The following is a 23,461-nucleotide window of genomic DNA, read 5'->3' as shown; positions in this document are numbered from 1 at the left end:
TGAAACTCCCCTGCTTCCCTCTCTTTTTTCTCTCCTGCCTGCATCTATACTCGGCCGTCCTGTCGGCAGCTCCGTCTCAACCAGTTGTTCACAGCACAAGTCTGGCTTTTCTGCCCATGTGAAGACATGCTGGGGACAAAGTTCTCACTGAGAGCTTAGACTCACAGACTGGAGGCCCGCCCCGCGGAACCCTCTAAAAATGAGGACAAGCCACTCTCAGTTGCGGCCTTTCTGTTGGCTCCTTGTGAACTGCTTCTCTCTGGCTCCACCATAGTGTTAGGGCAATTTCCCAGAGAAATCAGGCAGCACTCAGAGAGTGGACAGAGAGAGAGAGAGAAAGATGTATTTGTCACACCGGCAGGCTCAGTGGGATAGCTCCCAAAAGTCTACGCCTGAATTGCAGGAATGGTAAGGTTTTATACAGTTTGTATGCAAAGCTTGTCACCTCATCCATCATAGACTTTCTTTATTGATTGGGAAGGGGATCAAGGTAGCTGTAGCTACTACTGTGGACAAGCAACACACCGCAGGAACTTTCTGCTCCAGCAAGCAACAGAATCCAAGCAGCAGACTTAGCAACTTCCTGCTTCAATAGTTGCCATCCACTCCTGGGACACCACTGGGCCTCCACATATGACCCTTCCCTGGTCATCCACGAGCTATTCCCACTCTGGTCACCCAACCTGAGCAAACTGGCCCTTCTCCTTATGCCACCTGCCCACTGCCTCTCAGGTCCATGCTGCTTTTTCACGGGGGAGTTCCTGTTCTGTTCATCTCCCCAAAAGAATTCATGTTCATCATAGGAAAATGAAAAAATACAGCTAAGCCAAGAACAACATAATAAAAAAAAAAAACCACTCTGCCATCCAGAAATAACCACTGTGTGCAATTTGTTTATAATTCCAGTGGATATTTATATTGTAGATGACAAAATGGTTTCTCCCAGTTGCGTTTAGCCCACACAATACTTTCAGTAATTCATTGTAATTGTGGTCAGGATCTTCATTCTGCAGTTTGCCACACTCCCCACCACTCCTTATGTATTATGCCAACCACCTCACTCATTCACACTTTATCCTGAGTTTGCAATGCCTGCATACTCTAGATGTAAATGTATTTTTGTTAAAATGGAATCCTACACATTCTGCCACACCTTCTTGGTGTAATAATGTATGATGAACACCTTTCTGTATCAATGAGTAGTCACCTCCAGCTTTACTTTTAATGGCTGGAGAGTTTTCCATTGAAACGATGTATCGTAATTTATTCAGCTAACCCCTACTCTTAAACGTTTCAATTGTTTTCAATTTTCCCTGCTCCAGTGAACAGCCCTGGAACTGGAACTTTGCACACTTCCTTAATTAGTTCCCTAGGATAAATTCCAAGAAGTGGAATTGCTGGGTCAAAGGATATTTGCAGTTTTAAAAGCTTTTAACATGTGTGGCCAAATGGAGGGTTGAGACTTTTACAATGACACAGGCCCCTGAGAGCTTCCTGTGGCTGCGACGGATGGACCCTTCCAAACATTAACAGCACCACGCAGAACACCCCATCACTTGTCTCAGAGGCTTTCTAAAGTCAACTCACCCAACAGGGGGGCCTTTCTCCAGTAACCATCCCGGACCTCCACGTAATCGTACCAGCACAGGCGGCTTTTAAACAAATCCATGGATGTGAAGTTTAAGATGATCTGTAAAGAATTACCGCAAAGTGAGTTTGGGCAGCAAAGCCCAAGTTGTCTAGAAAGATCCAGGTTGCACTCAGGCATTCTCATGTTACACTCTAGCAGCCAGAGCTCAGACCACAGTGGGAGTGTCCTCGCAGACACACGCTCACAGGAAGCTCATGACATTAAATAATAAACCTTAGCAGGATGGGGAGTAAACAGAGGAGATGAGTCCTTGGGCTCTGTCTGGGGAATAACTTGAGCTTTTGAAGTCACTAGGTGGTTTACAAAAAGCGAGATGCATTAAAAAGACAGGCCGGGACTCCTACAGATAGGGGATTTGGAAGGAGGTAAGGGGTCAATGAAGTTCAAAGGTACATAAAGATCTTAGCGCATCATCAATCACTCCAGAGGGGCTGGATTAGCCAGAGCACATCTGAGCACCTCTGGGATCAACATCCCCTGGGAAGGACCTCACTCTCTGAGGTGTGGTATATCTAATAGCCTTTCTACATTCATTCATTCATTCATTCGTTCGTTCATTCGTTCGATCCACCACTGTTTGTTGTCCACCTACCACATACCCGTCTGTGTTGGCCAATTGAGATAGAAAGATCAGTAAAAAGCAAGACAGGAGTCTGCTTTTAGGGACCCCAGAGAATCAAGCCAATCAGAACATTATGAGAAGAGAAGACAGAAAGGGCATCTGGAGCCCCAAGAAGGGAGAGATAAATTCTGCCTTGTGATAACTGAGCAAAGCTTCTCAGAGGAAGTGGCATTAAATCTAAGGGGTATAAAGATTGATAAATTTAAATCTAAGTGGGCAGGGAAGTAGGGTAAGATAGCATTTGGGTGAGAGGGGAGATGTTTGGGGAACCGAACTGAAAGCACAGTGCAGGTCTGTGTGTGTCTCGAGGAGGAATGAAGGCTGGGGAGGTGTACAGTGCAGGGGGACCCCAAAGAAGGTTTCTATTCTGGACATTCTTGAGGCCACTGAATGGGGGCCCTTACCCACCAACAGTGAAGGCAGCTGGGGGCCCAGAGGACTGGGCACACCATACTTCATGTGCTCCCCTCTCCCTTTACCCCACTCAAGCCCCATGCTGCAAGGTGGCCTCTCTCTCAGCCTGTCCTCCACATCCTGCTCCTCCTTTCTCAGCTCTTCTTGCTCTCCAGGGGTCTGCTGACCTCTGTTAGCCCCTGCACCCCTACACCCTGCTCCTAATCATTTTCCTTCTAGGGGGACCTTGCTCTCAGTCAGTATATGTCTCTCTAATATCCTTACCTTCCCCTTCCAGCAGCCACTTCCTTTTAGATAGTCCCTCTGCTCTAAGTAAAGCCTTAGACTGGAGGGCCCAGGTCAAAGGTCCAGTGTCCTCTGGCCAAATCAAAAGGACTGTTACTGTCCTCATGCTCCTTGGCCATGCTGCTTTGAGCCTCTCCTCTCTGGTTCTCACGACACCAGTCACTGTTGGCTCTCCTCTGCTGGCTTCTGTCCTCCCTGCTCCCCATTCACTTCCAGGCACCTCAAAATAAAGCACTGGCCTCCAGCTTTCCTGCCTGTAGGTAACACATCCGCCCCTCACCCCACCCCAAGTCACCAGGTGCAGCACTTTGGAGTTATCTCTACTTTGCCCCTCTGACTGTCCTCCCCGGATCTGGTCACAGACTCTTCCTCTAAGATGTATGTGCTCCTCCCCCAACCCTCAGGACAGACCTGCAGCCCCTTCAACAGCTCCTCCTGCATTGTTCCTGCTAGGAGGAGTCCCTGACTACCCCTGTTGTGCCCTGCCCATTCTGCACAGTAGGGCTTCTAGATCAATCTTGTGCTAATGGCTCATCCCTGCCAGATCCCTCCTAGGTAGAAAACTCCCATGGCTCCCTATGCCACCATCTCATTGACTAAACTCAGTGACTTGTGTGACCTAATCTCCCACTGATCTGTCCATGCGGATAGCCCAGTAGGCCTCGCTCCAGCCTACTCAAGGCCCAGCTCAAGGGTCCCTCCTCCCACCCTGAGTCCTTGTCTGATCGCCTGGGTGCATGTGGTCTTTCTCTTTGCAACAGCAACTCGTCTCTGTTATGGTGACTGCACAGCAGGTATTTAGAGTCAGGCAGACCTGGATTTCTTCTCAGCTCTACCACTCACTAACTGTGGAATCTTGAGCAAACATGTGTCCTCCTGGACCCTGAGTTTCTGCATCTATAAAACAACAGCCACACTGTTGGGTTGTTGAAGGGACTGCATGAGAGACTGTATATAGTGTGGGGAGGGCGGTGCCTGGCATACAACAAGCACTCAATAAACAACAATTTTAAAAATCAAGCCACACTGAGTGTGCACTTATGTACCACAAACCAGGCCCACTAAGTGCTCTTCACAGGCTGCCTGTCTTGATTGGCACCGAGAGTGCCCATCACTCCCCCTGGGGGGATCCCACCCAAATTTTATGTCTCAGGATGAGTAGCACCTTCTTCCACAAAGGCCTGTGATCTCCCAGGAAATGAAGTCGGGACCAGAAAGTAACAGGGCAACTCACCTCTGTGTTGTTCAGTGCATGTGCATGTGTAGAGTGTGAGAGTGTGTGTGTGAGGTGTGGTTCTCCACCCTGACTACAGATTAGATTCACCCCAAAAGCTTAAAAAAAATGTTGGTGTCAAACATATGCCCCTCCTTCACCCAAGTCAGGCCGCCTGGGCTGGGGGACCCTAGCTAAACGTTGAGTCTCTTAAAGACAGGGATAAGGATTGTACTTAGATTGTACTTAGATTTCCCTCATATCGCATTCAAGTGGAAAAGCCAGCAGTACTAGCTCACTGGATGCAACATTAATCACCAGCTTTTTTCAGGAAGAGAATATTATTATAATTTCCTTGGTAACATATTCATGATCTGAATGAATGGGATAATTATTCAGGCTAATTATTTTAAGTATGTTAGTGAACCACAAAGACCATAGGGGAAGAGGCGATGAACAAGAGGTGATACTCGAATCAATCAAGTTTGCTAATTACTGGCAGCTCTGGGGAAGGCTGGGGGAAGCAGATATTGAAATAATTGGTGCAGGAACTTCAATGATGCATATTCTCCCTGCCCCCAGTTAACAATAGTAATTAAGGCTCGGTGAATCTTATGCAGCTAGCTCCAGCACAGCACACATCCTCTGCTACACAGGGCAATTCAATGGTTTGGGGGTTACCAAAATCGTTCCTCTTCCTCCTCTTCTTTCCTGCCTCCCCCTAGGTAATGCCCCCAGCAGGCACAGGGACAGCACATCCACCCTGGGCCAACACCTCTGGAGACTCTCAGGGTCAAGATGACAACTACATTGTCTTTAAGCTTTGAGCCAGTGTGTGCATGTGGGTGTTGTGTGTGTGTACGTAGGCGTGTGTGTGTGTGTGTGTGTGTAAATACGGGTTCAACTGTCTATTTGCCTGTCCCCTTTGTGGAATTATAAAGGATGATGGTTAAGCATCCAGGTTCTCAGAGTCAAATCACTTGGTTCAAATCCCCCCTTGGCAATAAGACTATGTATGCAGCTTTGGATAAGTCTTACCTGTAAAATGAATGTGGTAATAACAACTACCCCATGAATTGTCGTGAAGATTAAATGAGAGAATCTCCATAATATGTGAGAACAGGACCCAAACCACAGAAAATGCTCTCAGTGTAAAGCTTTGAATGGGGGCTATCTGCAGGTTGGCTACAGGTATCAGAAAATCCAACACTCCCCTCTATTCCCAGCTGCAGGGCTTTCATTCGACTACTCATCCATCCACATGTCCATTCAACACTATATTGTGTGACTGTACATGGGCTGGGGTGCTGGGAGCTGGGGTGAGCAACCTCTGATTTCAATGAGTTTAGGGTCTAGAAGGCAGACAGCTGAATACACCAGCAATCAGGATATTACGAGACAAACTATAACAGCTAAGGCTGTAGGGCAGTGGACCCAAGGGACAGAGAGCACCTCTCAACAATAGCTACATCTAGTTTGAAACAACTTGAAGACCCCTTGGATTTGTTAAGAGATATAATGAAAAAGACACAAGATTTGAAGCACAAAGCCTTCAGTTCCCAGTTCTGTATCTTACTGTGAATTTGGGCAATTTTTCAAATGTTTGAATCTCAGATTACTTATCATACAATGGATACAGGGAGATGCATGCTGCGGGGAAGTTCAGACCATATCACCTTTGGGCCAGGGCAAAAGAGGGCCCTCCCCTTGGACTCAGCTCCAGAGAGGCATGGAATCTGCAGGCCTCTCCAGCTCCTAGATGGCACTCCAGGAAGACAGGACCCTGGAATTCCCTGTCCAATTAGCCCTGAGCCCACTTACAGGGCAGGTGAAGACCCGTGCATCCACCAAGGATCCATCCTCCCTGGGGCACACAGCACACATGGCCATGCCACTTTCCTGGAAAGGCAGCCAAGGAGTGACTTTTTGCAAGGCTGGAGTGGCAGGTGCTCAGGAGTGTGCGCTGGGCTCTCGCCCACAGTGCTCCTGAGATGGAACTGGGGCTGGGAAGAGACTCTGGGGCTGGTTACAGCTTGGGGGCTAGTTCTTCCCATATTGCTTCCACAGGGGCACCCTGATGCCTTTAGGAATTCCAAATTGGCTCCTTGCCTTCCAGGGAATTCTGATGGTGTATTTACCATGGTGAAAGCATAGAGCCTACTTTGTTTTACAAACTCAACTTGATGTATAATCTATGTGGACATTTAGTACCTAGGCCTTTATCAGTATGGGGAGACTAGTTGAAAAGTCTAGAAGTAAATGATGGTACACAAGCTAGGCCGGGGCCTGGCGTAGAGTGGGAGCACGTAACATAACAGCTACTATCACCCTTATGAATAATAATAATTCCTCACACCCACCTGGCTCAAAGGATGCTAGTCACCTCCTGGGGTGGTTTCACACCTACCTTTTCCCCTGGAGTCACCGATATCCTCCAGACGCAGTGGGAGTAGGAAGGGTAGCCATTTGGAAAACCAGGTGCAGAGAAGTTTCCCGTCGTGTCCTGCAGGGTCTCCCCGCACGCTGCACGGGCAAAAGCACAGCTGTGATCCCGCCACATGTCCCCCCCACCCAGGCAGCTCCCGGAACAGGCTGCAAAGACAGCTTTCTTCTGCCAAACCCTCGGATCACGCTGGTGAGAAGTGTGCACTTAGGCAGATTGACATTTTTCTGGCTAACAAAACAGAACATGGGGGGTGGATGCCAAAGGGTGTCACCCCAGGACATTCTTCTGAGGATCTCAGAATCAATTGTGGCCAAGAGCTGGGTTTTAATCTCAGCTCTCCAGGCAGCTGTGTGCTGGTGGGCGAGACCCCAGCCTCACTGGTCCTTGTCTTATGTGTGAAACAGACAGGATCTACCTAGCGGGTTAAGGCAATCAACTGCATTCCGATACATCAGGTCAGTGCTCATAGCCGGCTTCGCAGTTACCACTAGCAGCATTTGTGGTAGAGAGACTAGGAGATAAGTAGGGATAGTAAAAAGAAAAACACAGTGAAACTGATAGCAGCAATTTTTCCTCTTCTTTTTCTGCAACCGTCTCTAAAAGAGCTACAAAAGAAGAAAACAGAGAAATGACCTGGGGCACCAGAAGCTGGAATATTTTACAGTAGCCTACTCTGCTCTTAAATGTTTGAGAGCTGCCTGCTTAGGAGTCTAAAAACTAGTCCTATGCATGTGAAAACTATTTCCCTGGGATTTGTTCTCAAAACAATTAAAAAGGTATCTGAATGAGTAAGCTTGGAAACTGCAGATTCATGTCCCTCATCCCCAGGCATTCATACCCCAAAGTCCCGGACTTTGATTTGCTGGTGTTCGTCCTGTTAAGGGGTCCCCTCCAAAGCGTGGGAAACAAGCATGCTTACACAGCTTTTCCAACAGGCAGCTCAGCCTCTGCACAGCAGCCACCGCATTTCTAGTCACTCCTGGAAACGACTGGAAGTTGCACTTTGGAAGTGGCAGGGAGGCACAGAGAGAACAGCCAGCCCATCCTTGCCTCAGGAAATCCTGGATATTGGGGCTTCAGTATCATGTTACCGAACAACTGGCAGGCTTCATGAGGGTCAAGCCCAGCAGTCACCACCCCCCCGACGGCTCCATGGAAATTATTTTCGAACAATCACTGACATTCTGCAAGAACAGATACATTACTGCTTGGCTTCATGGTATTTACCAGCTGCCCTGAATCCTTTGGGAAGCGAGAGGCATATACATTATAACTAAATAAATAGGATGGCATTTCCTAGGGACTGCTATAAGGTTTCTCTTTCAATACAGCCGGGTTACATGATATGTATGTCCTGTATTTCAGCTCTAACATGTCCCCAGATGACTAATCGCTGGATGGACATATTTCCTAGAGTTTCATGGGGAGCAAGCTCCATGCAGCCCTTGCAAGCACTGTGATCCTGCTTAACAGGGCAACGTGATAGTCCAGATTTTCTAAGATGGAGCTGATTTCCAATACTCTGTTCCACGGTCAAGTCACGTGTCAGTGCGGGAAGTTAGAAAAAGTTCCCAGAACTGTTGGTGATAGACTTTCCTTCTCTCTCCCCAAGTCACTGAACTGCATTCTCTCCCATCAGTGGTAAAAACGTGTCTGCTATAACAAATGTTTTGCATTGAAACTCTACAGCTACAAGAGGTGGATATAAGTTCACCCCAGGACAGTGGGGGTGGGGTGTGTGATGATGCCAAAGCCAGAGGGTCAAAAGGAAAGAGGGCAGACTTGAACATCGCCTCCAAGCCGAGAGTGCTACCCAGTCTCAAGCGGCATATTGCTGATCACTGACCAGACCCCGGATGGCCAGGACAACCCCCGAACCACAGAAATGACCTCATGAGGCACTGAGACATCCTCCGACTCCAGGGTTTGGAAAGCTGATTTACTCTTCCAGAAATGCTCTCCTTTGTACTTTGCCTTTCTACAAAACCTTTACCTCTTGTTTCCCCAAACCCAGAACTCCTACTTGCATCAAAAGGAGAGGTGTTTTCACCTTTATGGGGTACACACTGCACCCCTGTTCACTGTTGTTCCACTGTACCTTCTCCCTCTTCTGAACATCAGGTCTTTGCCAAAGAATTCCAAAACTTCCCACAATCAAGCTGTGGGCTCTGAGACCTATTATTCACCTGACTACCTGCAACCACTTCACCATTCAGGCTTCCCCCGCTGCCTAGCACCTCCTGCCAGCAGCACCCCAGAAATGATAGCATCCAGGGAGTTGTCTGATCAGGTACCCCAAAGTGTTTTCCAAGCCAGGAGGAATGTTTGCAGATTTCACTCGAGTTGTGCTCCTGGGTCGTGGTCTGGAGGCCCCGGAGAACCCCCAAAATTCACAGTTACCTGGGCACTTGTACAGCTTCCTGGCTTGAGCTATGTCTCCCTGGCTGAGCCGTACGCGCTGGCCAATGGTTGGCCTGATGCCATTGTCATCTCGACGGGGGAGGATGGTGTCTAAGAAAACTCCTCTACAGGAGGCAAAGAGGGAGAGAGAAAGGAGAGAGAAGTCAAGGCTGTCTGGTCATCATGAGGAGAGTTGTAGTCTTCAGTCCTTGCCCACAACCCCATCAACGTTCCCACTTGCTGGCCACCCCTCCCCAGCCTGGCAGGACTGAGACGTTTCCCTCCCTCCTCCTGGCATTGCAGCGCTGCAGCTTATCGTGGCCTGCTCACAATCCAGTGAGAAAACAAGTGCCAAGTTTAAAACTCTGCCCTAGTCCAGTGGCCTTAGGATTTCCTTACTGATGTGCACTGAGCATTTTCCTCGAAGCCCCAACACTAAGCTCCTGGGGCCACCACTGGCACAGCTGCAGGCAGCAGCACTCAGAGACTGCCAGGGAGTGGTGCCCCTGGAGCTGAGCAGTGGGCAGGAGACTGGCAGGGAGGCTCCAGAGAGAGCGTGGGAGCCAGCCTTGGGTGAGATGCTCAGGGCCTGGACAACAGTGTTGGCTGAAGAATTGGTGAATAATGGGGATGCACATATCTGTGACAAATACTAGTCACTACATCTGCAGTAACTAAAGCAACAAAGCTCTTGATTTGATTGTGTGAATGAAGCATCCGGAAGGATGAGTTTTCAGGAAGTGAGGGAACCCCATAGAACAAAGTCTTCTAAAAATCCACATAGAAAGTCAGTAGAAAGGGCACTGCAGGTATCCAGATAGATTTGCCAAAATCATTCTGAACTCTGGGATAGGAGTGGAACAGTAGCTGTGGTAGATTGTTCAAATAATGAGTTGCCTCTTAGTATCCATATCCCTTTGCAACCTGAAGTTGGTACTCCTCCTATTAAGAGATAGAATCTAATTGTCCACCCACTTGAACCTGGGCTGGCCTTGTTTCTTGCTGTGGCCAATGGGAATGTGACCGAAGTGAAGCCAGTCTAGTTTAAGAGCCTGGGGCTCATGGGCTTGCAAACTCCCACCTCATGCTTTAGGAACTCTGAAGTCCCAGTCTGGATTCCTGGAGGATGAGAGACCATGTGGAGGAGAACCCAGGGGCCTCCATAAACAAGCAGCACAACCACCAGACATGCATTAGCTATCTTAGGTTCCCCAGACCAATCACACTGTCAGCAACTTTTGCTATAGGAGTGATCTCAGTGAAATCAGAGAAGAATGAGCAAGATTGGCCCTCAATATAAAAAAACTAAGTTGTGAACCACTACACGCGGGGCTACATTGTCCTGTAGACATAGAAAACATCAACAGTAGTAGAAGGAATTCTGCCTCCCTCTGTTTTCTTCAGGGAAGCTGCTCTCCACACCCATGTGCTGCCCCTTGCCAATCTCCAACCCTGAAGGATTCTGCGTATTTTTGACGCATAATAACTATTATTTCATAAGTTTGGATCATGGGATTCTACTGGTCTGTGCTAATAAAATGGTTCACATTGACAACAGTGTTAATAATAGCTGTCTCCTGAGAGGCAAAAAAAGCACAGCATTATGAACCCTCTGGTCCAAAAATCGAGATTTTTTAAAAAATAAAGTCAAGAAAAGAAATGTCATTGCTAGAAGACACATTGTCTGCTTTCTTGCCTCAGGCTCTGACTTCAGAGGTTTGCATAGTAATTGGCACAAATGAGGCATCAAGAAGGCAGTGTAGTTCCCACAACCCATTAGTAGTAACTTATCTAAAATTCCTTACAGAGTAAGGATTCTCCTTAACAAAGTGACCATCTCATGTAGGAGTATGTGGGAAGACAGCAACAAGCACACTGGAAATTTCTTCCCTCAGCTAGAGTATTGAAGAGTTCCCTCTCTCATTTGATCCATTCATTCACCTACTCATTTTATGCATATTTATTGAACGCCTACTCTGTGCCAAGTACCAAGTTAGATGCTGGACACTAGGAGGGAATGAGATACTCTCTGTCCTCAAAGATCTCAGTCTAGTGAGGGAGAGGGAATGTGACAGAGCAACATTAATAGATAAATGTATAGTAATAATCAATAGAGGAATTATAAAGCAATATAAAACAACAGAAACAAGACCCAAGGTACAAGTGTCTCATTTTGATCCATTTGATATTGGCTCTTTGACAAAATCAATACTTTGTTTCTGCTTAGCAGCCTGTAACCCTCAGGCTGATGTGGTAGGACCCCGCAATTCCCTGCACTATTTCCCAAACTCGTGTCAGACAAGCCCCAACACCTCAACATCTCCCCTCCACCTCTCTGGGGTGGACTCTCATCCTGCCGCTCCATCAGCTTCCTGAGGCTCCCTGATTAGGACCCTAGGTCTCAGATCCCCAGCCTGTAGAGGAAACCTCGGATTCCATATGGCGATGAGCGGGACATATCTGTCACCCCCTGACCCTTAGCACCAGATTAAGAAACTGCACATGAAATATTTGAGCTGGATAGGGCTTAGCGAGAGTCAAGTCCAACCTCTCATGAGGACACCGAGGCCGGGGGAGGTGGAGGCTTGACTCAGCATGCAGCTTCCCCTAACTGCTGCCTGCCCCTCCCTCAACAGCAAGGTTCCCAGAAGAAGCAGGAGTAGAATCCAGTTCTCTATCTCTCAGCTCAGGGGTCTTTTCGTGACACCAGGCTGCCCCTCGAATCTTCTGCTAAAGAGCCAGAGGAAGAATGAGAACAGAGCGGCAGTTGTTCAAAGAGGCTGACTTCAACACAACTCACTCCTTAGAGCTCTGGAGAGAGCCTGCCTGGGGAGCAGGGATCTTAACCAAATCAGCTATATGGTCAGAGAAACAGGTCCTCCCGAGAACGTGGGACACTGAGGCGTGGAAGATCTCGCCCACGCTTCTATGACCTCAACAGGATGCTCTCAGCAGCCTTACCTGAGCGACCAGGAGTCCCAGGTAAATAGCTGCCCTCTCACTCCAGAGAGACATGTCCCCTGAACGAATGTTTTCCTCTATCTTTATGGGCGATTCTTTATGGGGATTCATGAAATGGATGTTTCCCTCTTTGCTGGGACTGCTAGGAAGCACAGGACTTGCTGCCAAGCTCAGCAAGTGTACATGCCTTTATGGCTTATATTCTGAACACTAAAATGATTCTAAGCTTCAACTTAGCTTTCCACCCTTATTTTTTCTCTCCTTTACCCTTGTCTCCTCACCTATTTTTTTCTTGTTGTTTGGGCATATAGCGAGACTCACCCACATTATTTTTTTGAATGAATGAACAAGCTGAAAAGGCAAACAAGGTGATTTTACAAGGAGGCTGTAAAGAAAGTTCCAAGAGAGAAAATATGTACCATTTTCTTTGACTCAAGGGTAGAAAGGCCTATAAAACTGGGACGAGGAAGGGAAATTCCTATCAGCACAACACTTACATGGTCGGGAAGCATGGGCAGTATGGAAAATTCTTAACATTCGGGCCAGCACCGCACTAACTCAGCAAAACAGATCCTGCCCGAGTTGGTTGTAAGTAACAAGTCCAGCCACACTCGGCTACCAGCTACCATCACGTGTGACCTGCAGGCAGGAGACCCGCTTCTTTGTTCTCTCATTTCCAACCCCAGCTACCTGTGATCCTCAAGCAGGTTGGAGCTTCCTTTTCTTTCTTTTTTTTTAATAATAGTTTTAATGACATATAATTCACATACCACACAACTGACCCATTTCTCGGTCAATCTTTAAAAAACAAAAAATCAGATCATGTCATACTCCTGATCAAAACTGTCTACTCGTTCTTAGTCCAACTTATAAAATCCACATTATTTACCATTCCTCTAAAATGAATCCATGATCATGCTCAGCGAAATAAGCCAGAAAGAAAAAGAAAAATACCGGATGGTCTCACTCATAGCAGGAATCTAGAAAACTTAAATAAGGGACCAGGAAAATGAATAAGTGAAAATCAAAATCAACAACAAACTATGAACCAGAGACACTCTATGGGGGGTAGGAGGCGGGAGGGGAGGGATTGGGGTCAAAATAAGGGGGTTGCAATTGTATGGGGAATATAAAAATAAAATTTATTATTAAAAATAAATAAATAAATAAATAAAATGAATCCACGATTTACAGTCCTCCCAGCTCTGACCCGGTCTAGCTTCCAATAAACCAAAGCTCTTCAAGGAAAGCTGTCAGTGCCACCAAGCTCACGCCAAGGATGTGCTGGAGAAGGTCCCCGCCCATGGAAATTTTACAGAGTCTCTACGTCATTATCCCAGCCAACCTCAGCTTCCCTTCCCCAGCTTGCCACTTGTGACGTTAGGGCGTGATGGAACACCCGCTTCACAAGGGGATTCGATTTTATTATGGGGAACCTGATTAGATATTTCACTGCAGCCCAGAGGCCACTGTATCTCAAGGCAGATGCGCCCACTGTGCTAGGAGCACGCAGGGGCCCGATGCTGCCGACCTCCAGGAATCTGACCTGCGCCTGCGGCAGGCACAGTAAAACACAGACGAGGCACAAGCAGAGATTCCGACCTGGAGAAGGTGTTCCGGGCGTAGTGCATGATGCTGTCGAAGTCGTACGTCTCTCCCAGAGAACTCACTTCCCCAGCTTCCATTTTTAAGAAATTATACTCCTGACCTGTGACACAACACTCGGTTAAGGCCTTTGAAAACCAAGGCAGGCACCTGAAAGGAGGGGAGGGAGGAGAAGGGCCCATAGCAACTTCCAAGAGCTCTGCCCAGTCCATCCAGTAACAGGCCTTGAAGCCGTTCTTGTTTCTAACAGGTTGGAAATTTGAACCTCAGAACAAGTCCTGACTTCCCCCAACCCCGCTACCAGCACCCCTCCCCGAAGACCCCTGGAAAATCTTAAACTGAGTTTGCAGATTGGTTAGTTATTGATCTGGTTGCCTCCACCCGCCCCAAAATTCTGACTTTGCTGTTAACAGAAGAAAAGCAAACTGATGAATTCAGTCCCAAATATTCACAATTTAGACCCTCAAAACAAATTTCAAGGCATCCATATTACTCAATCAGCTATTGTTTAACATGAGAAGATATTTCTTTAAAAATCTAGACACTCCATTTGCCTTGGGGCTGATTTCTAGGCAGCAGTACTGTTTTCACATGTATTCCTGTCCTAATTATATTTCATTTCCAAAAAGATGTGTTGCTTAAGTCAGCAAAAATGACTCTTATGAGAGCTCCAGGAGAACGCTTTCTGGCTCATCAGCTCTGACGCTGCTACAATGCTGTGGTCCATTCTGTCCCTTTTAGGAAATGCAGTTGGACTTCTTGGTCCTTCACAACATGGAAAGCCCTTTGGCTTCTGGTCTAAACTACACGCTATGGCAGATGACCTGCCAGGAACGGCCTTGGTGGACAGTGGCAGTGCCCGTGACAACTGCCTGCACAACAGGGTCACCGCCTCCGGACTTAGCAGATGAGCCTGGGCTGGTGGCTCCCGGCAGCCTCTGTCCTTCACTCCCTCCTGACCCCATGGATGCCACTGCCTCGGTGCCACTGTCTTGTGGCTTCCAGACCCCACACAGGCTCCTTACCTGGCTGGATGTTTTCTCTGATGATGGTGACATGTTGATCTCTGTCTGGTCGGGTATGTTCATGCCAGAACCCAACCACGTGGCCCAGCTCATGTGCCACAATCCCAAACTTGTCACAGTTTTTCCCAATGGATATGGCCTGCGGGCCTCCTCCTCGGCGGCCAACATATGAACAACAGCTGGACAATAGCAGAAATACCTGAGTCAGATGGGCAGGGGATAGCTAGAGTCTAATGCCCCTCCCCCAACACACAGGGGTGTGTGTGGAGTGTGCTTGAGTGTGTGTGTCTGGTTCTAAAAGAAACACAGACTCTCTTTGCTTAAAGTACTCTCACTGTCTAACTTCCCTCTCATCTCAATACAGAAGTTCCCTCCAAAAATAATTTTTGATCTTACCGGTAGTTAATGGTCACACTTTCAAGAAAGATAGGGCCTCTCTTCCTAGCATAGAGCCCACACACCTACTCTACCCTTCTGCCAGTCTGCTCTCTGGGGGCCAACTCGGATGACAAGGAAAAGAGGCAGGGAATGGAGACGAGTGTTTTCATAGAGTGAGTCTTGGGGCTATTATCAGAGCCATAGAGATGATTCCCCCAACAAGGTATAATGATCTTTCCAAGTAATGGTTATTCATTATTCCTGACACAGAAAGGTATGAGAAATGAAATTAAGATGGCCCACAACCCCACCACTCGCATTTCTTACATAAAACATTGAAAAAATACATACTCATGTCACAAAAGATTTAAATATTAAGTCACCTCTACCTCCTTGTTCCTGCCAATATTTGTCATGTTTATTTTTTCATCTAATGATCTCAGCATTTCCAAAAACAAATGTTAAATAATTGCTCAATCATGAGCATTATTGGCTTGTTCCTGATTTTAACAGAAATTCTTTTAGGATTATCATTAATAAATACAATGTGGACTTCCTGGCTGAATACACATATTTACATACATATAATGACATAGTAATATATGTTTATTTTTTGAAAGTCAGGGATCTGTCCTTGACATCTCTTCTTGTGCACCTTGGTTAGTTTTGCAAACAGCACAAAAAATGCCTGTATCGTGCAGAGGCCTTTTTTAGCATTTATTGAAATATGAATATGGCTTCTCTCCCTTGACCTATCAACATATGTTGAATCATGGGCATAGACTTCCTAACGTTGAATTAGTATAACATTTTCACGGTAGATTGCCTTTCTGTTCTTGTACTGCAGAACTCCATGTGCTAACCTTTTGTTTAGGGTTTTGCATGAATATACAAAAGTTAGATGAGTCCATAATTTTCTCTTTTTGGTGCCATCTTTGTCATTTTGGGGTGAAAAAAATGCCATGATAGTTCCTTAAAAGTACTTTGGAAGGAATTTTTCTATGCTTTCGAAAACTTAAATAGTGCCAGAAAAATCTGGCACTATAAAGGTTTAAAAGAATTCACCTGTGAATTAATTTGGTATTTGGGGGAGATAGTGTTTCCCCTCAATTTTTCAGTTTCTTTCGAAGGCACTGGTCTATTCCAGCACTCCGTATTTGTGAAGTCATTCACATTACCCAGACAGCCACATTTCTTGCCTCGAGTTTTGAAAAGCACTCTCTTATACTTCCGCGGAAATTGTACCTCTCTCACTCTCTTCATTTCAGATTTTATGTACTTCTGCACTGTCATTTTTTTTTTTTTTTTTTTTGGTCTTAGACTAACAAGGAGTTTATCTACTGGTTTTTTTTTTTTTCCCCAAGAATACAATCTTGAATTTATCAGTCCTATAATGTGTTACCTTGTCTATATCATGTGCTCTTATTTGGTTTCTTTTGTTGTATGGTCGTTTTTATGTATCTGTTTTGTTAACATCTTTGAGTTGAATAATGCATTCTCATTTTTAATTAGGGATGTGGATACTTGAGGCCAGGCCTTTTCCTCTGGAGAGCTTTAGCCACATATCTTTTTTTTTTTTTTTAAGATTTATTTATTTAAACAAGAACCGGGGTATAGGCCAGATGTGCGGGAGGTTGAGGTTGCGAACTCACCAGAGACAGAGTAGGGAACAGAACAGGCAGACTGATGAAATGCACTGCTGAGGGGAGCAGCGGATGAGACAGGAGAGGTCTGCCGCGCCATGTGGGCATCTCCACGGCCAGCAGGGATCGAACCGGCTCTGCAGAGGCTGCGGACAGCTTCACAGTGCTGCGCTCAACCGTCTGCACCACCAGGGAGGCCCAGCCCCATATCTTTAATTTCAAACTGTAGACCTTTCATTATTGCAACAATTTGTAATTTTGCCTCATTTCCTATGACCTAAGAATTGTAAAATGGGGAGCTTTTAACTTGTCAGATAATAGAGTGGTGTTAAGTGCATTTTTTTGTTGTTATGGGATTATGTCTAGTTTCACTACTTTGCAATCACAGAATATTTAATACTAGTTCTGCCACTTTGAATTCATTGAGGTGTTTTAATATTTAATAGGTAATAGGTAGTCAAGTTCTATAAACTTTCAATAGGCACTTTAAAAAAATGATATTTTATCAGACTGTAGAATCTGAGAGACCCATAGAACCAACTCCACAAATCTCTACTCTTATTTTGGTCAACTTGACATTGATCTACTTCCATTGACAGAAATGAAACAAAATGTCCTGTTGCTAGTGTTTGCTTGAATTTCCTGGGGCTTGTTTTATGACTGTAAATGTTATGCTATTTGGTGCATGAGGATTTATGACAGTTATATTCTCAGAGTAGCTTGTCCCCTTTCTTCCCTTTCTCATTACAAAGTATCTCACCTTTTCTTTTTTTTTCTTTTAACACTTTCTGACTTTAAAAACAAAACAGCAAAACAAACAAACAAAAACCCTTGATAATAACTGAAATTGTAACCCCAGCTTTCTTTTGTTACGTTGGCCTGTATGCCCCTTTCCTTTTACTTTTAAACCTTTCTGGGTCATTTTCTTTAGTGATTTCATGTATACAGCATGTAGTTGGGTTTTTGAACCAACATAGGAGGTTTCTCTTTCAGTAGAGAGTATATCACAGTAGCAGAGAATATCACACTTACAATTTATTGGAGTAAAAATTTAGTCATAATCCAGTCATGTTATTCTTTGTTATGTTTTCTGCAGGAAGTCAGTAAATCTATAAAATTGCATGCAGGATTTTGCATATATGTACATCCATCATGAGCAAGCTTATAGTTTCATCAGATTATAAATGGGGCCACTTACCCCAAATTGGTTCAGAAGTACTTCTCCACATGGAGTCTTTCCCATGACCCACCTGCTTTGTCACTGAGCCCAAGGGGAATTTCTGACAAACCCTGTTTGCCTATATTATCGCAGGCCATTACAAATACGTGGTTCTATAGAGAAAATTCTAGACTCACAAGACATCTGATCTGTCTGTCTTTGATTCCACTGATGTGGCCTTGCTCTCACTTACCCACAAGTCCTGTAACTGAACACAATAAAGCTTTCTTCATCAGTTCTCTCTATGAAGGTCACACAGGTGTGCTTCTCCCAGTGCCTCATGGCCTGCTTAAAGATGGCCCTCTGGGACCCTGAAACCACAGAACAGGTGCTTATTACCTCACTCAGGGGTCCTTGCCTTCCTTAAATGCTTTCAAGTGTGCTGGCTTATGACAAAACTTATTCTGATGATCAAAAAATTCTTGTTCTGACCCAGAAATGAAAGGCACCAAGAATAAGGATTTTCCCTTGCTAAGAAGAAACATAGCTCTTCTGAATTACCAAACCTAGGGAGTGGGGATGTCTGAGCTGGAAAAGAAGGTAAAAATAGTTTTTCAGTATGTCCAACTTCTGCTTTGTATTAAAAGTAATCTAAACTTTTAAAAAGTTCCACCCAGGTTATCCAATTTGGAAGTTTTAGGTCTTTGAAGGAACCCACCAGCACCGCATTCCATGCCTTCACCTTATTTATACCTATGGGAAGTAACCTCATGTGCTCTAAAAATTCTGTCTTCATGCACATCCATGCTACTTTACCATGGGGGGGCAGTGTTTTCTGGGGATATCCTTGAGCCTAATTTTACATAAGGCCTTTGAAAACAGGTGAATTTCATACTTTATCTGAGCCTTTTGTCATATTTTCTTGATTAGAAATCTGTTGAATAATAAAACAAAAAGTAAATTGTATAGGAACAAAAATAAAGTTGCAAATTCAGGCCAATAATTACAGATAATCAATAAGTATTCATTTCAAGATCTATCAACATGAGATAAAGAAGACAATTTTGATGTTGCTAGAAGTGAAAAGAAGAACCTAAGAAATCATTGTTTGAGAAACACAAAGAATAGTTGGGGATGAAGGCGGTTCTAGAGTCCCTTGGTTGCAAAACGAACCCACCAGTGACTGGGGAGGGTCCCATCACAGTAGAGGAGATGTGGGTATGATTCACACTTTGTCTCCAAAAACACACAGTCAGAATAAAGAGTAACTTAGCTGTCCATTTATTTTTACATCTTGACACTTTTAGTTCAAGTTGTTTAGAGCTCAATCACTCACCAAAAATAGTAATCCTACAAATTACAGAGAAAAGCATAGAAGATCTTGAAGAACATGGTTAAGATTCCAAAGAACAAAAGTCGGCAGCTGTTTGAGCACACTTCTTCCTCTCCAACTAGGACCGGAGCTCCCTGAGGGTAGGAAGGAGTCTTTCTCGTCTTTTTATCACCAATTAAGTATCTGAGCCCTGAGTTACTGCCATAGGAGTGCAAGGGAGCTGACTGCACAAATGCCTCGGGGAGGGAGTAAGCGGGTAGCCGGGAGATGCCTCAGCCTCTCTTCCAGCATCCAGGTCCCTGCTTCCAGGTCCTCAGTGTTCCTTTACTAACTTATTCATCAGTGGTTTGGGGAGACTTTGGCCAATTGTCAGGGTTTCTGCTTCATCGACCACCTCGCATGGGAAAGGCCGCAGAGCTACGGAAAGGAGATGGACGCGTCAATGCAGACTGACAGCCAGCAAAGGTAGCTCAGTGTGGCTTTTCACTCAGGCACTCGACTGCTTCGGGCATGATTCTTGTGTGCCCATCGCAAGGCTGTGTTCTAAGTGTTGCAGATCGAGGAATGAAAACAAAGGAGGAAAAACAACCTGGGCTCCCACAGCACTTGGATGGAGGCAAAAAAAAAAAAAAAAAAAAGGAACAAAAATACTAGTAAAATCATTTCAGGTGATGGGAAGCACAGAGGGAGCCAGGAGAGAGGAGCTGGAAGGATAGTGGGAGTCACTCCGTGTGATCTGAGGCTCCAGTCAAGCAAAGATCTAGGAGAGAACATTCTGGGCAGATAGAAGGGGAAATGCCAGTGTGTTAAGGGGCCATGAAGTGAGCATGTTCCAGATGAGTGGCGAGGCCAGTACCGGAAGGACCAGGAGGAGTGAGAGGTAAAAGACTGGGTTCACTTATAGCAGGAATATAGGGGATCCCAATAAGACATGAGTGTAAAAAAATAATAACGGTGCAAAACACAACAAAGCAAAAATGGACAATTATAAATCAGAGACATCCTGCAGGGGAGGAGGAGGGAGAGGGATAAGAGGGAGGGAGGGAGGAGCAGAGGGGCCTGAGGTGATGGTGCACGGGTACTTTGGGGAAGGAAACTCTATGGGGACAGCACCTGAGGGGGTGGGGGAAGAAAACATTGTTTAAAAACGAACAGTGTAAAAAATTTTTAAAAAAATTTTAATAAAATAAATAAATAAAAATTAAGTGCAAAAAAAAAAAAAAAAGACTAAGGGGAGGGGGTTAAGGGCCTCTGGCAGAGGGCTTCAGAGGCTGCAGTCAGGGATTCCCATTCGTTAGTGGCAATGGAAGCCGCTGAATGACTTAGATATTTTAAAGTTACTACTAATAGCAAATAATATCTAATTCCTGCAAGCCAGGCACTGTTTTAAGAGCTTTATCCAAATTAATTCATTACATTCTCAATTCAACCCTGTGGGGTAGAAAATAGCGTTCCTGTTTACAGAAGAGTGAATGAAGGCACAGAGAGGTTTAGTGGCTAGCCCCAGGGGGAATTGCTGGTTAGCTCCGGAGCCAGGAGTAGGCCAGGTGGTCCATCTGCTTACTGTGTGGCTGAAGGTAGAGGGTGGTCCAGGGTGGTCCCTACATCCATGCAAAGTCAGACAAGCTACCATGTGTAACTGTTCATACTCCGCCTTCTGCCTGGAGGCCTTTGCTCAAATACCCACTGTGCAAACCTTGTCCAGCCTTCAAAACCACGGTCATATGCTACCCCTTGCATGAAGCCTTGGGGACTAGGTGACCCCCTCTGAGGAGGTGATCCCAACAGACTGCATTACCGTGCATCTTTTGCACTGGATGCTGTAGGGACAAGGGGTATTAGCGGGTAGAAATGCAGTGCCCCCAGCCTTTGCTCACTCCCACCCCCCAGTCATCTCTGGGAGGACTCTGCCAGCCTAGGGAGACAAAGCACTCACCCCCCAAACAGACCTCATCTGGGGCTACTGACCAGTGAAGTTTCCTCCAATAACGTAGGGGATAACCCCTCCCGGCCATATTCGCTCTGTCCTTGAGGTTGTGGCTCTTCGGACCCGGGGAGAAGCAGTCTCTGCTCTGGCATTCAAGGTCCCGGAACTCTGCAGAAGCTTGGCATCCTGCTTGCCATCTGTAAAACAACCATGCTGCCAATTACTTTGCCTTTGCAGTTCCTCCAGTACATTATGGTTGAGTACATTATCCGTGAGTTCACAAAATGGGATGTTAGAAAATATGTACCAATGGGGGCCACAGGTCTGTTTGGGGTTTGGAACCCTGGGAGGTAGTTTTCTGGATGGGACAAGAACAAGAGCACCAGGCCTCTGATGGGAGTTGTCTGAATTCTGGTGGCCTTGGTCGAGGCTCTGTGGGGCTCCAGGTAGCCTGTTGGCCCTGAGTCCAGGGTGCTCAGAACAGCTCTCAGCCTCTTGGGATGGAGTCAAGCTCTCCTCTCTGAGCCATGAGAGCTGAGTCAACCCCCAACTTGATTAAATGCCATCAATGTTGCAAATATAGGGAATAATTTGGTCAGGTGACAAGTAAAGAGAAAAGGTCTGTAGCGCTGAGAAAATACAGGGTTTTTTGTAAATTAAACTCCTGGAAAAAGCAGTCTCATTACCCCGCCCCCTATCTCCCCTCCCAGCCCCCCACAGCTCTTCCCAGTCTCTCAGCACATCTGGACCTTAAGAGAGAATGTGTGAAACAAATGGTAGGCTGGAGTTAATATTCTGAGTTTGTTATGACCCCTAGAAATAGCAAAAATAGACCCCATGGAATTGAATCTCTTAAACCTGCAGCCCTAAGTAAGTGAATCTACATACACTTTATTCATCGTTCTGACACTTAAGGTTTTGTGTTCAATCTACTTGCTTAGAATTCCTCACCATCCTTACTTGGAGCATTTTCTCCTTCGTTTGTATATTTTTGCCCTAAAGATCAACTTTAGGTTTTGTTGATTCTTTTCATTTTTCTTTATTTCATTCATTTTATTTATTTTGTTACTTCCTTATGATTTATTTTATTCTCAGATTTCCTTTCTAGCTTCTTTGCTCCTTTTTAAAAAGCTAAGATATAATTCATACACCATTATAGCCACCCTTGTAAAATGTGCAATTTAGTGGTTTTTATATGCTCACAGAGTTGTGCAACCATCACCACTTACAGAATTCCAGAACATTTTCATCACCCCCAAAAGAAACTCTGCATCCATTAGCCGTCTCCCGCTCCCAGTTCTAGAGAACCAATAATCTACCTTTTGTTTCTATGAATTTGCCTCACAGTGGACATTTCACAGTAAATGGAATTGTGCTTTATGCCTGGCTTCTTTCACTTAGCATGTTTGCACTTAGTATTTAATCAGTACTTCATGTTAGGGATAAATAATATTTCATTATATGAATAAACCACATTTTGCTTATTCATTTCTCAGTTATTGATCATTTTGGTTGTTTATATATACATGAGCGCAAATTTTCATGTAGACATGTTTCCAATTCTTGCTGGGACTTCGAGTAACTGTGTATTTAACTTGTTGAGGAACTACCAAATTATTTTCCAAAGAAGCTACACCATTTTACATTTCCACCAGCAATTCATTAGGGTTCCAATGTTTCCACATCTTCAACAACACTTGTTATTGTCAATCTTTTTGATTATAACCTTCCCAATGGGTGTAAAGTAGCATGTTGTTGTGCTCTTATTTGTATTTTCCAAATAACCAATCATGTTTCCCATGATTATTAGTCACTTGCATATCTTCTTTCAAGAAATGTCAATCAAATCCTTTGTCCATTTTTTATTTTGTCTCTTTATTGAGTTGCAATTATTTTTATACATATATAAGTATTTATATATATTTTATATATACATATATTCTATATATATATATTTGGATACCAGGATAAACACACTTATTACTTCTAAGAGTTCTTTCTTTGTTGTATATTCCTGTAGATCTTCCATGTGAATAAATATGTCATTTGTAAATAGGAAATTTTTCTTCTGTAATTTGAAGCTTTTGTTTATTTGTTCTTGCCTCATTCAAATTATTCTCTTGGCTCTTTCATCATTTATGTATACTTAGTTAATCTCCTTGAGACTGTCCTAATAGTTCTATACCTCAAGGCACTAATTCTCCACTTTATTTTCTCTGCTGATTCTCCTCTATGGGTTAAATTTTTGTTTTTCTATTTTGTGTTCTAATTATAGATTCATTTGTAGGGGAGGGTATTCCTGTCTTTAAGAGTCCCATAAGACTTCAACTATGAGTGTGACCCTGCTTTTCACTTTTTCAGGGCTCTTGGGATTTTGTGAGTCCTAGATCAATTTTTAT

At 44.9% G+C, this 23,461-nt stretch overlaps 1 protein-coding gene across 1 annotated transcript in view; it reads right to left on the bottom strand.

Annotated features, from left to right (window-relative positions):
- Positions 1-23,461, bottom strand: part of TLL2 (tolloid like 2) — a 98,274-nt gene that overhangs the window by 22,074 nt on the left and 52,739 nt on the right. The window contains exons 4-10 of the mRNA XM_037497099.1: positions 21,104-21,259; positions 18,056-18,173; positions 14,623-14,801; positions 13,595-13,700; positions 9,032-9,156; positions 6,593-6,708; positions 1,588-1,690 (exon numbers count right to left, since the gene is read on the bottom strand). Coding sequence (XP_037352996.1) covers positions 1,588-1,690; positions 6,593-6,708; positions 9,032-9,156; positions 13,595-13,700; positions 14,623-14,801; positions 18,056-18,173; positions 21,104-21,259 — 903 coding nt within the window. The remainder of the gene's footprint in view (positions 1-1,587; positions 1,691-6,592; positions 6,709-9,031; positions 9,157-13,594; positions 13,701-14,622; positions 14,802-18,055; positions 18,174-21,103; positions 21,260-23,461) is intronic.

This window comes from Talpa occidentalis, unplaced genomic scaffold, assembly GCF_014898055.3.
Source record: "Talpa occidentalis isolate TD23 unplaced genomic scaffold, MPIMG_talOcc4v2.1 talOcc4.8, whole genome shotgun sequence".
Classification (NCBI taxonomy): Eukaryota; Metazoa; Chordata; class Mammalia; order Eulipotyphla; family Talpidae; genus Talpa; species Talpa occidentalis.
Note: the sequence above shows the minus strand (reverse complement) of the source record. Positions and strands in the feature narration are given on the sequence as shown.